Genomic DNA, 21174 nt, shown 5'->3' on the forward strand with positions numbered 1-21174 from the left:
ACCTGGCTTTATTAGTTTGAAAGATGAGATAAAATAAATAACTCTATATAATGCAGTCTCTTCCTAATCGATTTTGTAATCCTTTTCCCTGAATAATTGGGAGAGGCACAAGCCATGACATTCCAGTCTCATAAACCAACAACAACAAAAAAAAATCTTTTGCACAGAAATACATGGAAAACCAATACTGGTGAAATAATAAAACCAGAGCACAGGAGCAGCCTCTGGTATAAGTCATCCCAAAAGTAACAGGCAGGTTCTTGGCCTGGGCCTCCTCAGCTCAGGTGAGGCATCGGGAGGCCACATCCAGGGACCCGGCTGCTAGGGACAACCAAAATGGAAGTTTGCCTCACTTTTAAGATGAATAAAAGGACAGACACCAGTCTTGCACAAGCCTCTGCATTTGCCCAAACAGTGCCCAAAACTAGTGGACTAGCGTGTTTTCTAACCAGGCTCATGTAGGAGTCATTTTACTCCACCCCCCTCCCCACCTCCACAGATGCAGTTAATTTAAAAGTCTTGTTTTTATAGAACACCATCCTTGGCTGGTTTACCACAGTTGAATCCTTAATGACTTGGTTTTTTTGTTTTATCTTGATTTTGCTTTCTGTGGTAGAAGATTCTCCTTTAATCACAGAATGTAGGCAGAACAGCGTGATGGTTTGTTTGCTATCTGGGTCCCACCTTTTGTAATTAGTCTGTTCCAAGGTCTCTTCTAAGGAAAGTAAAAGTTTGTTTTTCTCTTCTCGCCGGACTGTTGAGTGTTGTACATGGTCCCATTTTGAGTTGTTCTTGGTGAAATACATTTGACTTCCATGTAAAAGCAAAAGACGTTTTGTGGTCAGTCAGGCGGCTAGCACAGCCTCCTCACATCCAGCATCAAAGGCCAGTTAGTGAAGCCAGGCCCGCGCCCACCCCGCAGCCTTCCATAGCAGTTACGTGAACACAGTTAGTAAACTGCATGAAATTAGTAGGAGCTGCAAAAGACTGAATGGGTGTCTTTGCTCCATCTGGTTCATGAAAAACGAAAACCTCATTTTGTAAGCAAAGCTGGGTCTTTGATTTTCATATGATTTCTCTGAAATTCAGAAATTTGGATGAAGGGCGTTAAGGCCAAGCCAAACTTAACCAAAGCAGCCATCGCCTTCCCAAGTGCACACATGGCTTTTCTGTGACCCAGCCTCTGGGCCTCTCCTGCCCAGCCTGAAGGAAGCGTCTGTCGGGGAGGCCAGACCTAGGGCCTGTGGATTCTCCACTCGCGGTCCCTCTGCAAGGCCTGGAGCACTGGCTGCCTTTTAGACACTAGACAAGAGGCAGAAACGTGCTCCTTGTCATTCCTCTACACCACGGTCAGAGGGAAACGCTTTGCATTGGTTAAGGGACAGGGAGGAGAACGTCATCACAGAAACTACCTCCGTGGCGGTGGCATGATGATGAGGTGTAGAGGAACTTGCTTCTTTGATCGGAAGTAAAGTGGCCTCTCCCAGTGTACTAATGGCCATGAATGCTCTTTCAGGGCCCACAGCCTGTCACCTACTGATCACCAAGCAGCTTTCTACCTGGCTCTGCAGCTTGCCATCTCCAGACAGGTCAGTCTCCGTGATGTTCCCTAACCCTGGCGACGCTTCTAGTCTGCACAGTTCCCTCGGCTCCACAGCTTGAGGTGGCAGGTGACCTTCCCTCACTCTCTTGAGGCTGACTTGGAGCCAGGGGCTCCTCCCAGAGGACACTGACTCCTCCCAGAGGAGACTCTGGAGTTTTGGTCAGTGTGAGCATGAGCCGTGAAAACACAGGTGTTCCAGGGTCTACTTTTGGAGATTGAATTTACAAATCTGTTGGGTTTTACAAATCTGGCAGGTTCTTGGCCTGGGCCTCAGTTGACAACATGGGGTGCAGAACATGGCATTTACGCTGGTCCCTGCAATCATCAAAGAGCCTTTGTCCCTTGCTAGGGTAGCAGAGCCCAGTGCTGGGCTGCATGGCAGGAATTCAGTCACTGGATGGGGCTGGTTGTCATGAGGGCATCCTTCATTGACAGGAAGATGCCAGCAGATACAAAGATACCAGGTCCATTAGAATGCACGGAAGACATGTGCAGTTGCACCCCGTGACTACTTGTAGCAGGAGATGCAGCAGTGTTTTCCGTGCTAGAGGGCAAACCTTGCTGGCCTTCACTCTTCCCAAGGCTGTGAGTGCTACCCTGGTGTCCCCTCCCAGCTGTTCTGGAAACTAGCCACATGCCTGCCTACCCACCAGGTGCAAGACACTGGTGGTGACCCCAGCACATTCCAGAGTGCTGCCTGGGAGGGTGAATCAAAGGTCAGCTCCCCAGACATGCCGTTCTCGGGAAGGCCGGGCTGAAGCGTGTGTCTCACTTCCCCATTGCCTGGGAGTGATGTGGAGAAGTGACTCCCATTGGCCATCCGGGGATGGAGGAAACCAAGACACCCCCTCTGTAAAGGTCCTCTCCCCTGGCAAGGTGTGGCTCACAGCTGAATTGATCAGGAACTACTGCTGGGACAGATGTGAGCCGAGCACTGACTTGGTCTCTTCTTCACCAAGAGCTTCCCTCCCTTCCTCTGCAAAGCCTCTAGCAGCCTGCCCTCCCTCCTCTTGCACGGCTGTCTTTTTCATTATTAGTCTTTCCCATTGAGCTTGAGATGCCAGGAGGGCAGGAGCCCAGGTCTGTCATCATCATTGCTTTTGGGGCTGGCTGATGGCCTGGCACTTGGCACACTGCCTGATAAGTGATCAGCACCCACTGTGACGCGCCAAACAAAGGAGCCAGCCTTAAATTCCCTCAGGTCAGCCGGCCTGATTTTTGAACTCAGTTTGTCCCTATTGCTCTGGTCATCCCTACAAATCGACACTATGAGTACAGCCTGCCTTCTGCCCCTTCCCATGGCACCACGTTGAGTGTTGTTCCCATGGTGGGTTGTCATGCAGGGAGTGGCTAGCAGATGGAGGCCAAGAGTACGGCCACACGTGGTACCCAAACCCCATAGCTCTCAGGGAGTGTTTCCTTGCTGACCAGGGACACTGAGGTCGTGAGCCTCCTGCCTTCGAAGCCAATACCATTTGACCAGGGGGAGAGCATGGAGAGGAATCAGAAGATCTAGAGTCATCTCATCTCACTCAACAGCTGGGTGACGTGCTCAAGTCCTTTCACCTCTGGACTTCAGTTCCTCCCTGTACATGAAGGATGGCGCCAGCTGATCTCCCTTCCATCTTGGCCGCCATGATGCTGGTTTCCAAAGCAGAAAGCATTTATCATCTCCGTCCACACAGAGTGGAGGCTCGAGGAAGAAAAGGAATAGGTTCAGAAAGCAGAAGCCATGGTTTCTAGTGAAGGGCTAGGTTCCTAGGGCTTAGGGGGAAGTCGGGGAGCTGGATGGATCTGAGTGGAGGCCCCATCCGGTGCTGGATTCCAGGTGGGAAGGAGTCCATGGGGTGGCTGCAAAAGAATACTTCTGTCCCCAGCTCTGTTTTGAAATCCAGCTTCAGATTCTCATTCCCCCTAGTCCCTGTTCTGCCTGCCCAGACTCTGGGGTATTCAGGTATCCACCATGTTTACACGGTGCCAGCCCAGTGCTTGAGTGGTTGTGAAGAACATCTTGGACAGCTGTTGCATTTAAAGGTTAAGGTTGTATCTTGTCCCACCTGAATTTGGGTACATCTGCTTTGTATGTGGCATTGCAATTTGTTTCTTGCATCCAGTTATTTTGGGTTATAGTTTGGAAAGGTGTGGGGTTTTGTTTTGTTTTGTTTTTCTCATATTTCCTTGGTGGCAAATGGAGATCTGGACATCTGATCATTTGGAAAGTTTTGTTAAATTTTTATGACAAATATTAAGTACTTCAATGTCATAAATACTATAAAAAATGAGAATAATTCAGCCGCAGCAGTTTAATTCCACTAAAACCCCCTGGCAGTTTGTCCGTGTTTCCATTTACAGTGGAATCATCTTGGACATAATCAAAAGTAGATCCATTTTCTGGGGGAGAAAAAAACAAGAAACGCTTATTTAGGGAGAAATAGAGATTTGGTATGGTGTTGGTATAGAAAAGCAGGACTCTTGCTTCCCTTCACAGCCCATCCCACTCCCTCTGTCTATTTTCCTGTTCGTGGTTTGTATCCAGGGCCTGCCAGGAAGACTTAGCTTAAAGTGCAAACATGGCACAGTGAGACACAGGTCCTGACATTTAGAGCTAGATATTGCACGATGACCTCTTTCTTGTGTGACTGCATGTGTGTTAAAAAATTCTTTTTGGTTATGTTTTAAACCAGATACCAGAGGCTCTAGGGTACGTCCGCCAAGCTCTTCAACTTCAGGGCGATGATGCCAACTCCCTGCACCTCCTAGCCCTCTTACTGTCAGCACAAAAGCATTACCACGACGCGCTCAACATCATTGACATGGCCCTGAGTGAATACCCCGAAAATTTTATGTAAGTGATGACGGGTTTTGATTTTCCCTTCCTCAGAGGTTACTAAATGGACTCCTTCCCCCTCCTCCTTCCAGTTTGTCCAGTGAGCTCCTCATGGACATCCTGGGAGTAAATAATATAAATCTCCTTTACTCTTTTTTTTAAATTTTTTAAATTCTAATTTGTCATGTATGACAACAGAATGCATTACAATTCATATTACACACCTAGAGAAATCTCCTTTATTTATTTATTTTTCCTAATAATGAAAAACAATCTTAGTCCGCTAGGTCGTTCTAATGTGGCGTGTGGTCATCCCTGTTTAGGTGAACTGCTTCAGCCATTCTGTCCCCACGTGTACTCTTGGAGCATACAGGATGATTTTATATGGATCGTAGATAGATGAATATTTTAATAATTATACATTTTTAGGTTTTCATTAAAAATATATTGTGTATCAAAGCATGATTTCATGAAAATTATTGCTTAGGGGGAGACTGAAAATGTTTAGCCGTTTAAAGAAAAGTATTAAGAAAATACAATGCACTTGGATGTGGTGAAATGTCTGTTGAACTCTAGTGACTGGAATTTGGCCAGCTTTGCTTTGTGGCTAGCTTGTCTTGTTTCACCAGGGGCTGCCAGGAGCTCTGGCTGGTTATGCTACTGCAGCAACTTTGATTAAGATCTCTTACCTCCTTAAGCCTTAGTTTTATTCTCTAGGAACTGGAATAACTTAAAAAAGTCAATCAACATTTGTATACATTCTAAGAATTGTAACCTGTCATATGCTTGAATTGCCCATTTACTTCACATCTCTTTTCTGAATCACATTTTTAATGAGCTCATGAATCTGGAATTCATGGAATCCATACAGTGGGGTCGGCTTTGTGGAGAACATTGCCTTTGGGCTACTGGGTTACCATTTCATCCTCAGTGGTGGTAACTTGGTAATCCGTACACAGTGGCCAGACACAGTCCACACGCCTGCAGGCTGGAAAGTCTAATAGTCTACATGGTGGCAGAACCAGTGACGGGGAGGAGGGAAGGAAGGCTGCCCAGGGTGGCCCTACAGGCTTTTTCACTTTCAGAAGTAAGTGCGGTGGCAAACTTTTAAGTGGGTCAGCTTTGCCTTATTTCTCTGCCTCTTCACCTCACTGGGTTTTTTAATCAGTGTGTTTCAGCAGCTCTCCTAGGAAATTGGTTCACAAATTTCCATTACAAACATTTCTTTGTCTTCAGTGAAAGGGCGTTTCTCTTCTCACCATCCACAGAATTCTTGTTTTAATCCAGGAAATCTCTGACCAGAGGTTGCTTTTGTAGCTTCAGCTATTTGTGCAGAGTGAGTGTGTTCTGCTTCTGGTAGATCTCAGCCTTGCTCTTCTGCACAACCATACTTTCTGGATGTTCTCCCAAGATGTTTAGCCCAGGGAACCTTAAAATGGTTAAAATACTTTTAAAAATATTTGGTCTTTTACCCATCCGGATACAGTGAAGTACAACCTGATACAATTGAACTCAGTTTCTCCCCTCAGTGTTTATAAGGTGCCATTCCCCCCTGCCCACCCAAGCACGCACATGCGCACGCCCACCCTGTCTTCACTAGATGTTAGACTCTGGCATGTGATTCCTGCTCCCACAGCCCAAGGTGTCCTCCAGGAGGAGGTTTATTAAACTAATAAGCCACACTACACAGTAAGCAGTCAACAGTGGCAGCTAGTATGGTGGTGCCTCCAAGTGACAGCAGCTGACAGCCTTTTCAAGTAGTAGAAATAAGGAACAGCAGAGGAGATATTTCAGGAATGCAAGCCTGTTATTTTAATGTTAAGCCTTAAGCTGGAGAAGCAAAGCGCATGGCTGCAGGACTGAGAGCAGCCCGAGACTTGTTTGCCTTTAGAATACTTGTACTTCTTCCTTTGGGACAGAACTTCTTCCCAAAGGAGGAGGTTTACTTAGTAAAAGTTGAGGCCAGGTGTAGTCAGTGGATCTCATGGTTTCTTCCCAACCTGGGTAAGACATTTCAACACCAACCTGAACAATAGTGAGTGAGCACTTGTCCCAGCCACTGTGTGATGTTATTTGTTTGTGACAAGCTTGTCCCCAGAAGAACTGTAGAATCTCTGGAGCCTGGGAATTGCTTTGAGTCTTGGCGCTACCAGTCACACCTAGCAGATGGGGTATATGGTAGTTGTTTTGTCAGGTCTTGCTACAGGGAAGTGAAAAGTCCCAGTTAGGGTCACTCTGGTCCACCTGTTGAACAGTTGCCATATCAGACAGCTGGGAGCTTCACAGGAGCAGCTGATCTCACCAGTGATACCTGTCTGTATTAGTCTGTTTTCCGTTGCTATAACAAAACATCTGAGGCTATATTAGCAACTGTAGGGAAAAGAGATTTATTTAGCACACATTTGGAGGTTCAAGAGAACATAGCTTCTGCTCGTCTCCAGTGAGGGCCCCCTTGAGTATATGACATCACAGCAGATGGCATCCTGGTGGGAGCACTGTGAGAGAGAGCGAGAGAGAGATCACACAGTGAGACAGGAACCCAGAGAATTTTTAAACACATATGCAGTCACACAAGGGGAAGGCTGGCCTGGTTCTTTTATAACAACCCATGCATGAGAACTAACTGGAGTCTCATAAGAATTCTATCACTTACTCCAGGGCGTGCTCCAGTGACTCAGTTATTACAAGATACGCCACCTCCCGGCATTGCCGTGCTGCTGACCAGGCTCCAGCATGTGAAATCCTGAGGACACTCAGACCATATTCAAACCATGCATCATCTTCTGTGGTTTAGATGAGTGTCCTCCAGTTGTCCACGTGTTAAAGGCTTGGTGTCCAGGGTGGTGACTCTGGGAGGTGGTGTAGACTTTTAGGAGATAGGGTCTCGTGGGAGCTCCTTAGGCCACTTGAGAGTGTGTCTCAGGAGGGATTATGGGACCCTAGCTCATCCCCTTGCACCCTGCCTGTTTTTGCTTCTCGGATCATGATGTGAGAAGTTTGCTCCACCCTGCTCTCCTGTGATGATGTGCTGCCCTAGTCAGAGGCCCAAAGCAATGGGGTGGGCACGCAATCTTGGACTAAAGAACCTCCGGAACTATTAGCCAAAATAAACCTTTTCTCCTTTTTTATTTTTTAAAATTATTTTTTAGGTGTAGTTGGACACAATGCCTTTATTTTATTTATTTATTTTATGTGGTGCTGAGGATCGAACCCAGGGGCCCCGCACCTGCCAGATAAGCACTCTACCACTGAGCTACAATCCCAGCCCCAAACCTTTTCTCTTTATAAGTTAGTTGCTTCAAGTATTTCATTACAATGATGAAAGCTGATGAACACGTCATCCTTATTGTCACCATGAAATGGTAAAAGTTGGTGTTTAAGTACTTTGAATAAGCTTAACAGGACCAACTTGCTGTTTGCTGAGAGGCATCATCTCAGCCATTTTATCACTCCAAGCAGAACTGAGACTGAACAACAGATTTCAACAATTGGGAAGAATTTCCTACATGTAGGGATTGTGGGAACCAGGAATTCTTTCCTAGAGGAATTGCAGAGATAAATTCACCACTCTGGAGAAGCAGCCATTTTTCTGGGTATTATACGGTTCTCCATAGAAGGAAAGGAATGTGGAAGGATCTTCTGTAGTATTTAAGAGGCAAAAAAAAAAAAACCAAAAAAACAAAAAACCTGGCTTAGGACTTCAGTTCCTCCACTTTTGAGTAAGTCACCAAATCTGTCTATCTCATTTCCTCATTTATAAAATGTGGTAATATTACATAATAATATATAATAAATATTATTTGTAAAAATAACACATCTCAGAAGGTTATTGCAAGAATTGATTTTGTTAGTTCATTGAAGGCATTTGAACACACTAATCACTCAATAATCAGTAGGGATTCATATTATTACCACCAACAGTACTACAGTGTCTTCAAATTTGATATTTCAGAATCCTTTAAAATTGTTGTTAGTAAGGCTGGGCTCTGGACGAGGTGGTGCCTGCCTATAATCCCAGCAACTCAGGAGACTGAGGCAAGAGGATCACAAGTTCAAAGCCAGCTTCAGCAATTAGTGAGACCCCAAGCAACTCAGTAAGACCCAGTCTCAACTTTAAAAAACTAAATAAAAAGAGTTGGGGATGTAGCTCAGTGGTAAGTGCCCCTGGATCAATTCATGGTACCAAAAAAAAAGCTCTTGTTACTAAATATTGAACGGAAGCAAAAGAATACTTATTTAACATTTAAAATAATGATAAACTAACTATTATACCCATTTCTTTTTAAATTTTTTTTTTTTATTTTTTAGTTTTTGGTGGACACAACATCTTTATTTGTTTGTGGTGCTGAGGATCGAACCCAGTGCCGCGCACATGCCAGGCGAGCGCACTACCGCTTGAGCCACATCCCCAGCCCTGTTATACCCATTTCTTAAGAAAAAGAACATTAATGCTGCCTATGAATTGCCCAGGTGTATTATTTGTATGTAAATATGTGCTTCCTGTGGGTATGTATTTCCTGTTATTACACGAGTGTTCTCCCTAGCCACTTCTCACACCCTACCTGGCAGGTTAATCAATGTCCTGAATTCTGTATTGAGCATTCTCTTAAGTCTCCATACCACTGTGTCTGTACTCTAAAATAATGAAATATTTTAGTTTTCATGTTTTATATATTTTTTAAAATGGAGTCATACTCAGTGTATCCTTATGCTACCTGCTTTCATTGCTTAGAATTCTGATCCTGAGGTTCCTCCTTGATGCATGCAGCAATCATTCATTTATTTGCACTTCGGAATTGTGTTTTATTGTATGAACTAAATTTACTTATCCAGTCACTGTAAATAGGTATGTGGGTTGTCATGCCCCATGCCACGGTCAGTGCTCTCTTCGGTTCTCCTGGTGCACCATTTCAAGGGCCTCCCCAGGTGTGTCCCTGGGAGTGAAGTTGTTAGGTCAGAGGATATGTGTATCTTCTACTTTACCAAAGAATTCCCAACTGCTTCTCAAAGCAGTCATGCTGTCACACTTGCATCAATACCCAAGAGCCCCTGTGGCTCTGCACACCCCTGATGGGTGTTGCCTGGACGGTATGTTGGCAGTCTGAGCGTAGGTGAATGGCATCACATTGTGAGTTTAGTTACGTGACCCTCATTACTGACGAGAGTGCACATTTTGTTATTTATTAGTCATTTAGCTTTTCTAAACTTGTGTGACATATACACGAGCTTCTCCATAGAAGCCTTTCTTCTTTTCTACTTGGATGGGCCTTTTGTTGACCAACTTGTAAAATATCGTGTCCTTCTGCTGGCTGTGTGTTGCGGAAGTCTTCTCCCAAGTTGCCTTGTTTGCCTTTGCTTTCTCTTATCCTTGTTTTCTGCTGAGCAGAAGTTCTTAATTTTAAAGTAGTTGAATTGTCGATCATTTCCTTGATGGTCAGTGCTTCGTGTATCCAGCATAAGAAGCCTTGCCTTTCTCCAAGAGCGAGGTGGCCTCCTGAGCTACCTCCTCAGAGCTTTCTTGTTTTGTTCCTCACCTCTGGAGCTGATCCAGAGCCTGTGTATGTGGGGACCAGTGTGACCTTCCCGAGTGGATGTTGGTTGTCCAGTAGCTCGTGGTGACATTCTCTCCCTGTCGTCCACCCTTCTGGTTCTCACATGAGGCTGGGCAGTGTGCAGGCTGTCTGGCTCCCTGGTCCCGCTGCCACCCTGGCCCCGACAGCCCCTCACAGGTGGCAGGCTCTGGTAGCTTCCATTCCTCAGGCCTCTCACACGAGTTCCCGTTCAGCTTGTCAAGTCCCACAAAATATCTGTGAGATTTTAATTGGGATTACATTTAATTTAATCACTCCATTTAGGGAGAATTATGGATCTATGATAGTGGGTTTCCTAATTCCTGGCCATTATATTTCTCTAATTATTTAAACCTTTAAAACTTCTTTTATGAAGTAAATTTTCTTCATAAAGGTTTTGCCTACATTTTCCTGGATGTTTTTGAAGTTACCTGAAAAAGTTTTCACACTTCTGTTGAGGGCACATGGGTGCAGGCTATATTTAATCAAATTGCTTCTTGCTGCAAGTGTGTGGAATGGCAGCTGATTTTTGTACATTCTTCTTGGTTCAGCTAAATTCTTAAAAATTCAAATAATTTATTTATCAATTAGTTTAGAATGTTTACAAAGATAATAACTTTAACTTGCCTGACTGTGTAGCCAGGACCTTCAGCACAGTCACAGTTCTTTCAGTGTTTTGCCATTAGGTCGTGTTTGTTTATGAATATTGTTTACGAGATTAAGGAGCTTTCCTTGATCCTGGTTTGCTAAGAGTTGTTTAATTAACCATGAATTGATAATTAATTTTAGCAGATACTTCTTCTGTGTCTTTGAGATATTTGATTTTACTCCTTTCATCTGTGAATACATATTATTTGATATTTTATAGGATTAAACTAACCTTATTTTTATGAAATAAGCCCTATATGGCCATGATAAATTAGCTTTTTTATGGACTTACTTTACTAATTTTTTTGGTACCAGGGATTGAACTCAGGGGCACTAACCACTGAGCCACATCCCCAGCCCTTTCTTGTATTTTATTTAGAGACAGGGCCTCACTGAGTTGCTTAGTGCCTCACCATTGCTGAGGCTGGCTTTGAACTTACGATCCTCCTGCCTCAGCCTCCTGAGCCCCTGGGATTACAGGCATGTGCCACCACTCCTGGCTGCTTTACTAATTTTTAGAAGAACTTTGCATTTATGTTCACTTGCAAAATAGGTTTCTAATTTTTCTTTTTTTTTTTTTTTTTTTTTTTTTATTCTTGTCAGGTTTTGGCAACTTATGGGTTAAGCCAGCCTCATAAGAATGATCTGAAGTAGTTCTTTTATTGAGTGTGTTGGGATAATTTGTGTAAGATTAGTTAGAATTATTTTACCTAGAATATTAGGTTTTGGTGGAATTCATTCAAAAAAGCATATGGGGCTGGTCTTTTTTTCTATGGAAATATTTATTATGCTGCTTTTTAAAAGTGATTATAGGATGCTCAGATTTCTACTTCTTCATTGATTGTGTGTGATACAGAAGCTGTAATATAAAATGTCTGTGTGAGGATTTTGCACTTTATCTGAGTTTGACTTTGACCAGCATAAAGCTGTTGAAATGGGTTTTATTCCCCTGTTGTCTGCAGTGCCCGTGGTTAAGGTTTTCATCCCTAATACTATTAATGCACCTTTTCTTTTTTTGGGGACAGTCCTATCAGATATTTGTCTGTTACATTGATCTCTTCAAAAGAACCACAGGCTTTTTTTTTCTTTGTCTAATTGTATGTTTAGTTTCTCTTTCATGAATTTCTGTTCTTATTTTCACTATTTCCTGCCTGTTTTCTTCTTTCTGGAAGGTTTTTTGTTTGTTTGTTTTTGACCTAAGCATTTAAGACTAAAAATTTCCCTCTAAACAATAAATTAGCTGTAAACCACAAGTTTCAATATGTGAAATTTTTATTATGGCTTAGTTCTAAATATTTTTAAATTTTCTGTTATTCTTTTTTAGCCCATTGTTTTAGAAGTGTGTTTTATGATTGTTGAATATGTGAGTTTTTCAACTTATCTTTTGCTATGGGCTTTTAACTTCACTGAATTATGTTCAGAATCTATAATCTATCTGAATTTGAAATTAGTTGAGTTTGCTTTATGGCCCGTATGTGATCACTTCATGTAACTATTCCATGTGTGCTTGAAAAGAATGTTTTCTGCATTTGTTGTGTGATTTTTACATATTTTATTAGGCTAAGCTGCTAACTCTACTCTTCAGATCTTCTTTATTCTCACTGGGGTTTTTTGTCTACTTTATCAATTATTAAGAGGAATTATGCTGAAATCTTCTGCTAGGATGGCAGTTTGACCTATTTCACTGCACATGCATACCAATTTTTGCTTTATGTATTTTTTAAGTTGTGCAATTAAGGTGCATATGACTTTAGAATTGCTGTCTTCCTAGAATACTCAACCCCGTTTGTTTGTTTTTTTTTTTAGTTGTAGTTGGACACAATACTTTTATTTTGTTTATTTATTTTTATGTGGTGCTGAGGATCGAACCTAGTGCCTCGCACTTCCAGGTGAGTGCTCTATCACTGAGTCACAACCCCAGCCCTCTAACCCTTTGTTATTGTGTTGTAAGACACATATTTTGCCTCGAATTCTATTTTCTATGATATACACACATATATACATATTTTATCAATATACATATCTTCATAAATATGTACATATACATAGATACAAATATGTGCATATATACCTGCATGTATGTGTGTGTACACAGTACTCAAACATACACTTATATCTTTATAGGTTAGGAATATTTTTTATATTTTCTTTGAATTTTTCATGTTTTGGGTGTACTCTTTTTAAAAATTTTTTTTTTTTTTAGTTTTTCATGAACCTTGATTTTATTTGTATTTATATGCAGTGCTATGAATCAAACCCAGTGTTTCACCCATGTGAAGCAAGTGCTCTACCGCTGAGCCCACATTCTGGCCCTTGGATGTACTCTTGTACTCTTCATATAGTTGATTGTTTTTTGTTTTGTTTTTTAACTCAGGCTGACAGTCTTGTTCATTTCCATTTGTTATAAATACTGAACCATTTGTGTTATATAGATCTACCATCTCATTTGTGCTTTCAATTTGACCTAACATTGTTAAGATATCGATTTTACTCTCCTTTCCTACTTTCTTTTAGATTGATTATGGTTTTATTACATATTTTCCTTTACAAATGGAAAATAAATATCCTGTTTTGGTAGTGGTTGTTTAGTGATTATCCTAGAAATTTTAGTGAGCTCTTGCTGTCAAACTTTGTGTTTGTGTTTTAAAATGTATGGGCTTTAGTTTCAAAAGAGGTTTTCAAAGTGGATATACTGCCCTTGGCTTAAACATCTCATAGCACAAGTGACCCTGTTCCTTTTGTAATTATTGAGTTCAGTTGTAGTTCATTTTATTGTTGTCTGTGTTTTCTCTCTGATTGCTTTTAATTGCCTTTGAAATGTGCTTTTACACTTACACATCTAAGGGTGGATCCTGTTCTGAATTCACTGTACTTTAAAAAGTGGGATTGGTATTGTTTGTGTTGTTTATCATTTCTAGAAAGTTCTCATCCATAGTCTTTAAATGTTCTCTGCTTGCAGATAACATATAGTTGAGTCTTCCCTTTATGGTTAGTGTTGGTAATCTCTGCCTCCTGTCTCAAGTGTTTGGTTCATACACATGTAATAGAATTAATGACACAGTTGGACTTCTGCCATTTCTGTAGGTACCTTGGTTTTTTGTTTGTTTTTGTTTCTTTTTTTTAAATTCCTCCTGAACTGGATTTTTACTATTGAAATTTTGTTTTTTAAGCCCTTCAAATATTAAATACCTAAACAAAAGGATGAGAAGTTAATATTAACTGATTATATATTGTCTCTACCACTATAAGTTTTTCCCAAAATAAAATTTAATAGCATACTCATTTTATATATTGAGAAGTATTCACTAATTTTGGAATGTTCACAATAGACCGTACTTGGTTTAAGAGCCTGGTCTTCCTTCTTTTGGAATGTTGCAGAAATTTCCCTTGATTAAGACGTTTTACTTAGTAATTTTCTTTACTGGCCTCAAAAGGTAGAAGCAGGTGCCAAGTGACGTTTAGAATAATCGTCTCTCTAAAAACAGTGAGGTGCTCTGTCGGGCCAGGGCTTTGATCAAGCCATCAGACTTTGTTTCTGCTGTTGAAATTTATTTTTAGAAAAATATTGAGACGAGAACTGACAGTTTGGGTTTTGTTTTTGTTGTTTGCGCTTTGTCTTTGGAAGCTAGATTGTCTAGTCCTGCAGTCCTGGTGGCATTTGAGGACTGCAGTCTTACCAAGACATTAGCATTTTGAGTCAGAAGCCACTGGCAGGGCAGAGTTTCTTGCCCTCAGACAAACTGGGTATGCAACTCTCCAGTGGATTTTTAATTGATTCAAATTTTTATTTTTTCCGGTTTGCCCCATTCATGTGTTCTCAGGAGGTCATCAGATCATAGCATACTTTAAGAAACCATTAGATGTTATCACAAAGCACAAGAAGGTGACTTAAAACCTCTCGAGGATACAGATACAAATTTGGATCATTATGGTGTATGGACAGCTCTTTTAAGTGTTTTGGTCCGTAACTGTGATACATGGGAAGATTTTGAAACAAATCTCCATCACCTGGCTGGAGGAACACAATGCTTCTTAAATATTGTTCTTCTCCACGTGGCCTTCAGCTCTCATACGTGTAGAAACAGATTTTGTCAGATGACTATGTTTGTTTGTTGTTTACACCAGTGAAAACTTACTATAAGGAAAGCAGTAGACATATGTAACATTAATTTAGTTGGTCATTTATTTAGCACTAATAACCACCAACGTTATGTACTGCTTTGTGACAGGCACTTTTTTAACTGATTTAGTTCTCAAGAGAACCATCTGAGGTAGGTATTATTATCTCCATTGTGTAGATAAGAAAAACGAGACAGAGAGTTTGAGTAATCATTCAAGATCCTGTACCTAGAAGGCAGCAGAGCTGTGACAAGAACCCAGGCAGTCTGGCCTGGACATTGTGCTCTAGAGCACAAGCTGCCTTGAAAACATTAGATTCCTGCCACATGCCAGGCACTATTCTAGGTAGAGGGGACACTGCTGTGGCCAAACAAGGTTTCTGTGCTCTTTGAGCTTACCATCCACATGAGCAGAATTGTTATGCCATCTCCTCTGTCCAGCTCATCAGTAAACTAAAAACATGGTTAGGGTCTCCTTCACTTAAGTGGATATAAATGTGATTTTTTAAAAAATCACTACTTGGCAAGTGAGACTGTCTCTTGCACTCTGTCTCATTCACTCACACTCTCAGAGAAACTCAGTTAAGTTGAAGCAGCATCATAAGCAATGTTTTCATTTAGTGATGACTGAGAAGCCAGGTGCTATGGATTTTTTTCATGCCTGAACTGAGTGATGAAGTAATGAACATGCTCATTAAATTTGCATTTGATAAAATGCTGGACCACAAGGAAAGAGGATGTTCTTCCTATCAACCTAGAAGAAACAGTCCCCTGATACCTGAAGGATGTCTGTGTGAAGGATGTCACAGTAGCCAACCCAGGGATGCCGATCCCACGATCCCTTGATCCCTCGGATGCAAGCTGGAAGGGGAAGAAAGATGGGCTGCCGATCAACATGGAATGTCATTTAGTGGGACAGTAGTTTATTTAAAATCAGCTTTCTAAAAGATGGAAGAAACAGCCTGATTTAGAGTTGAACATATATTTCTCCAAAGAAGGTAAACAGGTAGCCAATAAACACATGAAAATATTCTCAGTGTTGCTAATCGTTAAGGAAATGTAAATCGAAACCACAATGAGATGCTATCTTCTACCCATTAGGTTGGCTGTTATTAAAAAAAGACCAGAATATCCTAGCATTGGCCAGGATGTAGAGGAGCTGGACTCCTGCTGTGGGAATATGAAATAGCACTGCCTCCATGGAAACAGGATGGTGGTTCTTCAAAAAAACAAAAACAGAGCTCCTGTATGATCCATGAGTGCCACTGCTGGGTCTGGACCCAAAAGAATTGAGAGCAGGGGTGTGAACAGATGTTGTAAGTCCAGGCTCCCAGGAGTATTCTTCATAGTTGCCCAAAAGGCAGGAGCAAGCCAAGTGTCCAAGTGTCAGCAAATAAAGGGATAAACAAAATATGGTGTATACATACACAAATATGATCCAGCCTTTAAAAAAGGAGGAAGATTCTAACATAGACCAACGTAAATGAAAACTGAGGCCATTGTACTAAGTGAAGTAAGCCACTCACAAACAGGCAAACACCGTGTGATTCCATTTATGTGAGATTTCTAGAGTCATCAAAGTCATGGAGGAGGAGAATGGTAGCTCCAGGGCTGGAAGTGGGGGTTGGGAGTTGTTTTATGGGCACAGAGTTTCTGTGTTGCAGGATGAAAGAGTCCTGGAGATGGCTGGGGGCAACAGCTGCACAGTGATGTGAATATACTCAATGCCACTGAGCTGTACACTTAAAATGGCCAAAATAGCAAATTTTATAATAAGTATGTTTTACTACATTTTAAAAAACACAACTTTTTACCTCTCTTTATTGACAAGTTTGGTTGTAGAAGAGTTTCCAGCAATCTGGAATTAAATTAGATTATTGGGGACTCTTCTGCCCTTGTGATGCTCTGGCTTGGATAATTAAGCCAGCATTCTGGACTTGCTAACCCAGGGAGCAGCTTCCTGGCACTCCACACCCATTTCTGCAATTGGTGTGAGGCTTAGGTCTGTGGTGATGTCTTCAGTCGATGTGGATGCCTTTCAAAAGAGACAGGAGCCTGAGATGCAATGAAAAGGGGGCCCAGAAGCTGAAAACCAAGTAGAAGAACTGGAAGAAAACTGGAGGATAAACACATTTAAATTTGTTAATGAGACAGGTCTCTTTTCTGGAGGGTCAGAAGCAGGCAGGACCAGGGGGTTTTGGGTTGTTTTAAACAATGTTATTGTATTCTTTGTATTTTTATTTTATTTATTTACTTTTATGTGGTGCTGAGGAGCAAACCCAGTGCCTCACATGTGCTAGGAAAGCGCTCTACCACTGAGCCCAGCCCCAGCCTTAGGACCTGGTTTTGAACCAGGCTGGTCCACCTGACCGCGTTTCCACCTGACCGTACCAGGCAGGCCGTTTGTCCCCAGTTTAAAATCTTCATGGAGTATCCTGCATCTTTTCCAGAAAAGTCTGCCCTTTTTAGTTTTTTTCCGAGTGTGCTGGCAAGAAAGTCTTCAGGACATGCCAGTCTCCCTGTTGGCCAGAGAGCACAACTCAGGCCAGTGGCCCTGGGTGCAGAAGGGTGAAGGGCTGCGAGAGGCAGGGAGGGAACCATGGCAGTGCTCCCACCAGAGCCACCCCCTTAGTGGAGGCATCCAGAGTATAGTTATTTAAATGCTGTCCTTTCCAAGTCTTCCTAGCTGTCTCATTGCACAGTTCAAAGTAGAGATTCATTCAGGGGGGTTCCTGGAAACTCCCAGTACCTAGCCTGGTGCTTGGCACACTGCAGATTTGAATATGTTTGTGCAGCGAATGGGTGAAAGCCACAGTCCCACTGACTGGCCTGGTGCCTTGGATGTGGCTCAGCATGCCTGCCTGTGTGGCTTCTGCTGCCTCTTTGGGGTTTACTCTGCGCTTGCTATACTTGCTGTGCCACGTGCACTTGCCACCAACTCGTTTACCAAACCTGGGGGTAGCTGCTCTCTGCCTCAGGTAGCCCTCAGGACGTGGTCCCTTCTCTGAATAGAGTCTGTGGCTTTGAGGATAGCACAAGATGCGGTGGCTCCTTTGGGGACTGGAGGAGCCTTTGAAACATGGGCAGCAGAGTTCCAGAGGGGTTCACAATTCAGCCCAAGCAGGTCCTTCCCAGCATAGACGCCAGTTCCAAGTGCTAGTCAGAGTTGAGATCATTGGTTGAAGCAGGAGTAAAAATGAGCCAAACTGGGGTATCTTGAGGTAAGATTTATTCCAGCTAAATATGTCAGTTGTTTGTTTGTTCTAAAAATACTGCTAGGAGGATGGGGGTGTACTCCAGATTGTTGACACTTTGACTGAAACGAGAAGCAAAATGTAACTGATATGGGATCCTACAGGAGTCCCTGCCAGTCAGAAAGCAGGGGCCAGGTTAGGAGGCAGGGTCGCAGCCAAATCATCAGAGACGGGCTGTGGGTCCGTCCCCTGCTCTGCCCTTCACACCCAGCCTCGAAGCCTCCCAGCTGAGGATGAGGGGCTGCTGAGCCCCAAAGAGCGAGGCGTTGCCTCCCAATACCTCCTAATACCTTGGCTTCAAGAAACTCTGTTTTACTAAATAAAAATGGTTTTGATTTTCCAGGACAGAGCGCAGCATCTGGGGCAAGGCCCCACGGTCCCCTCACTCACTGACCAGATGGGAGAAAGGCCAGAGCAGCCACCCACTGTGTGCTGGCGCGTTGGGCCACGTCTCCTGGAGCAACCAGGGTGTTGAAAGTAGCCAAGTTTCTAGAAGTTCTTTGTTGGTTAAATTACTCTCAGCAGTTTCCCTGTAAGTCCCTGGGCCAGCCACTCGTGGGCGGGTGCTCCATTATGAGAGAAGGTCATTGCTTCTGTTATGCACTGAGAAGCAGCTGGCTTGGAATGTCGGTTTTAACAGGGACTAAGTATTCAGATTTGACCCTGGAAAGCTTAGAGACTGGGGGTTTCTGACCAGTGGCCTGTGAGCTCAGTTCTTCTAGCAGAGGTTTTAGGCACATTTCAAAGTCATGTGGATTTGATGACAGTTTTGACGGCAGGCATAATGTCAAACTCTCCCAGCTCCTGTTTACCTCCTATTCTGGCAGGCCCATGGGTCTCCAGGACCCACAGTGGCAGCATGGGGGGCCTTGATGTGGGTGCCATGGTGAAGGGTGTCCCTCAGTTTGTACGCTCTAACCACCTGGCAGACCTTCACTGGAGTCGTGGACACCCTGGGCAGGGTTATAGCCCTGCCATCAGAAGGTGATCTGGGGAAGAGGCGGGTGCTGTTCAGACCACAGCGGTTCCCTTCAAACATGAGCCTAAAGGGCTGTTCAGAATCCCCGCTGCGCCTAAGATCACAGCGCCCCCTGCGTGCTCCTGTGGCTCTCACTGCAGCCAGGCATGGTGCACAACTATATTCCCAGCGCCCAGGAGGCTGAGAAAGAGTCACATACGCAGGCATTCAGAGCCAGCCTGGGTAAAATAGCAAGACCTGTCTCAAAAAAAAAAAAAAAAAATCTCATTGGAGTGAAATAAACAGGTCGATTTTCCTAAGTGAAGAGGCTAAGGGAACTCTTCCTCTGAGAGCTTTTTTCTGCTTTTTGTAGAATTAGACCACTGAAAGTTGGGATGGAGAGTTATGAGCTGCAGTGGTGCCTCTTGAATGTGACTTTGCATGTGAATTCCCTGGGAACCTAGCTACACTCAGATTTGGGTTCATGGGATCTAGGCTAAGTGGAAAACATGAGGTTCTATTTCTCACGAGCTCCAGGAGATTCTGCCTGTCCTGGACCATACTCTAAATGGCAAAGTGTTCTAGGACTTCACATGGACTTTTCCAGCTTTGGATTAATTGGGAAAAATCTATATTTTTTTCTAATGAGCCCATGAATAGCTTGTCAATACAGCAATTAGGTAAGCCAGAGGATCTAAGAAATTATGTATTTTTTGTGTAACTCTTGAGTAATTAGATCATTCATTCAAATGACATTTATTGAGTATTTGCAATTAGTGAGGCCCTAGGCAGTGTTTGACATCCAGTGGCACATTCATGTGAACTGGTTCTGCTCCTCAGCCCTTCTACCCGTTGTCAGAGGGGCTTTGGGTGCTTTGTGGTCTATCAATTCTGGCATGTGCACAATGGTAAGACCAGCATTGTGAGCTCACCTGGCATGAATCAGACCCCATTGAACTATGCCAGGCCAGTCACAGTACTGATTTTCAGGGACAGTGACTCAGCCCAGAACCACTGGGTGCTTTTTTGCAGAGATACACTGTCTTCCAAGATCAGCCTGCTTGGGAAACCCCCAGGAGAGTCAGAGCTCCAAACCGCATGCAGTAGGCCATCAGAAATGTTGGTGATGAAAGTAGATTTCCTTAAAGCCACACTGGAACCTGAAAGAACCCCTTGTCTCCTTCTGAGGGGTTGGCTAGATGGATTTGGTGCTCTCCTCCCCCAGTGGGGGCTGCATGGGGCCTGCTTCACCCTCCCCTTCATCCTGTTCACAGCTGACTCACTTGGCTTCCAGTCTCCATCTCTCTTCTCTCACCACATGCTTTGGCATATCACTTTTGAGTTCTTACCATTTTAATCCATTGTCTGCCAAACCACCTTCTCAGTTTAAAATTTCATTTGAACATACCTGCCCCCACCCACCTGGGCTGATATGCTCTGCTACCTGGGGACAGATGCACACTTTTCTTCAGGTGATTGAAGCCTATTCCAGCTCTCCATGCAGGCTCCCCGGCCTTGGGAGAGAGCTGGGAAGGCACTTGGGGCCCCACCTGAGCAGGCTTTTCCACCCAGCTGTTCTGCATCCCTGCCTGCGTTCAGTAGGTAAGCAAGGACCCTGGCATGCTGGGCCCAGGAGCTCACCCACACAGGTCAGCACAGAATGCCAAATGTTCAGATTCCTGTGGTGTCCTTCTAAATGGGCTGCCGTGAGTGCAGCATTCACAGGTCGGCTGCTTGGAGGTTTGGGTGTACTAGTCTGCATGGTTCTTCCGGGCCACACTTCACAAGGGCATTTTTTACATTGCCAAATAAGATGGAGGGAGTTACTACTTTAGTTTTACTCTAGACTGTTCTGATTTATTTTCATTGAGAGTTCTTCATCAGAAGGTTTTGTGAGGCATATTGCATTTCCACATTTAGACATATCTATCTTTCAACTTTAGTTCAACAGGTACCTGGTTCCCTACCCAGGTCTGGAGTCTAGGACTCAGGGGGATGGGTCCAGGATAAAGCCAAACAACAGTCAGGGACCAATATAGATCTGTGAAGGGGCACTTTCCAGGGGTTCAGAAAGTCTTCTTGGGCAGGGCACTAGATGGTCAGCTTGGCCCTGATAAATGAAAGTTTGATTCATGTCCTATAGTAAACAGTATAAAGTCACAGTGCTGCAGCTCCAGACCCTTACCAGGGGTGGGG

At 43.4% G+C, this 21174-nt stretch overlaps 1 protein-coding gene across 8 annotated transcripts in view; it reads left to right on the plus strand.

Annotated features, from left to right (window-relative positions):
* Ttc7b (tetratricopeptide repeat domain 7B) overlaps positions 1 to 21174 on the plus strand; it is a 242201-nt gene that overhangs the window by 155165 nt on the left and 65862 nt on the right. For all 8 annotated transcript variants that reach the window (XM_046440663.2, XM_046440664.2, XM_046440662.2 and 5 more), the window contains 2 exons: positions 1517 to 1589; positions 4288 to 4448. In XM_046440663.2, coding sequence (XP_046296619.1) covers positions 1517 to 1589; positions 4288 to 4448 — 234 coding nt within the window. The remainder of the gene's footprint in view (positions 1 to 1516; positions 1590 to 4287; positions 4449 to 21174) is intronic.

Source organism: Marmota monax, unplaced genomic scaffold (genome assembly GCF_021218885.2).
Source record: "Marmota monax isolate L192 unplaced genomic scaffold, Marmota_monax_Labrador192_F-V1.1 WCK01_AAM20220418_F8-fsc00017, whole genome shotgun sequence".
NCBI lineage: Eukaryota > Metazoa > Chordata > Mammalia > Rodentia > Sciuridae > Marmota > Marmota monax.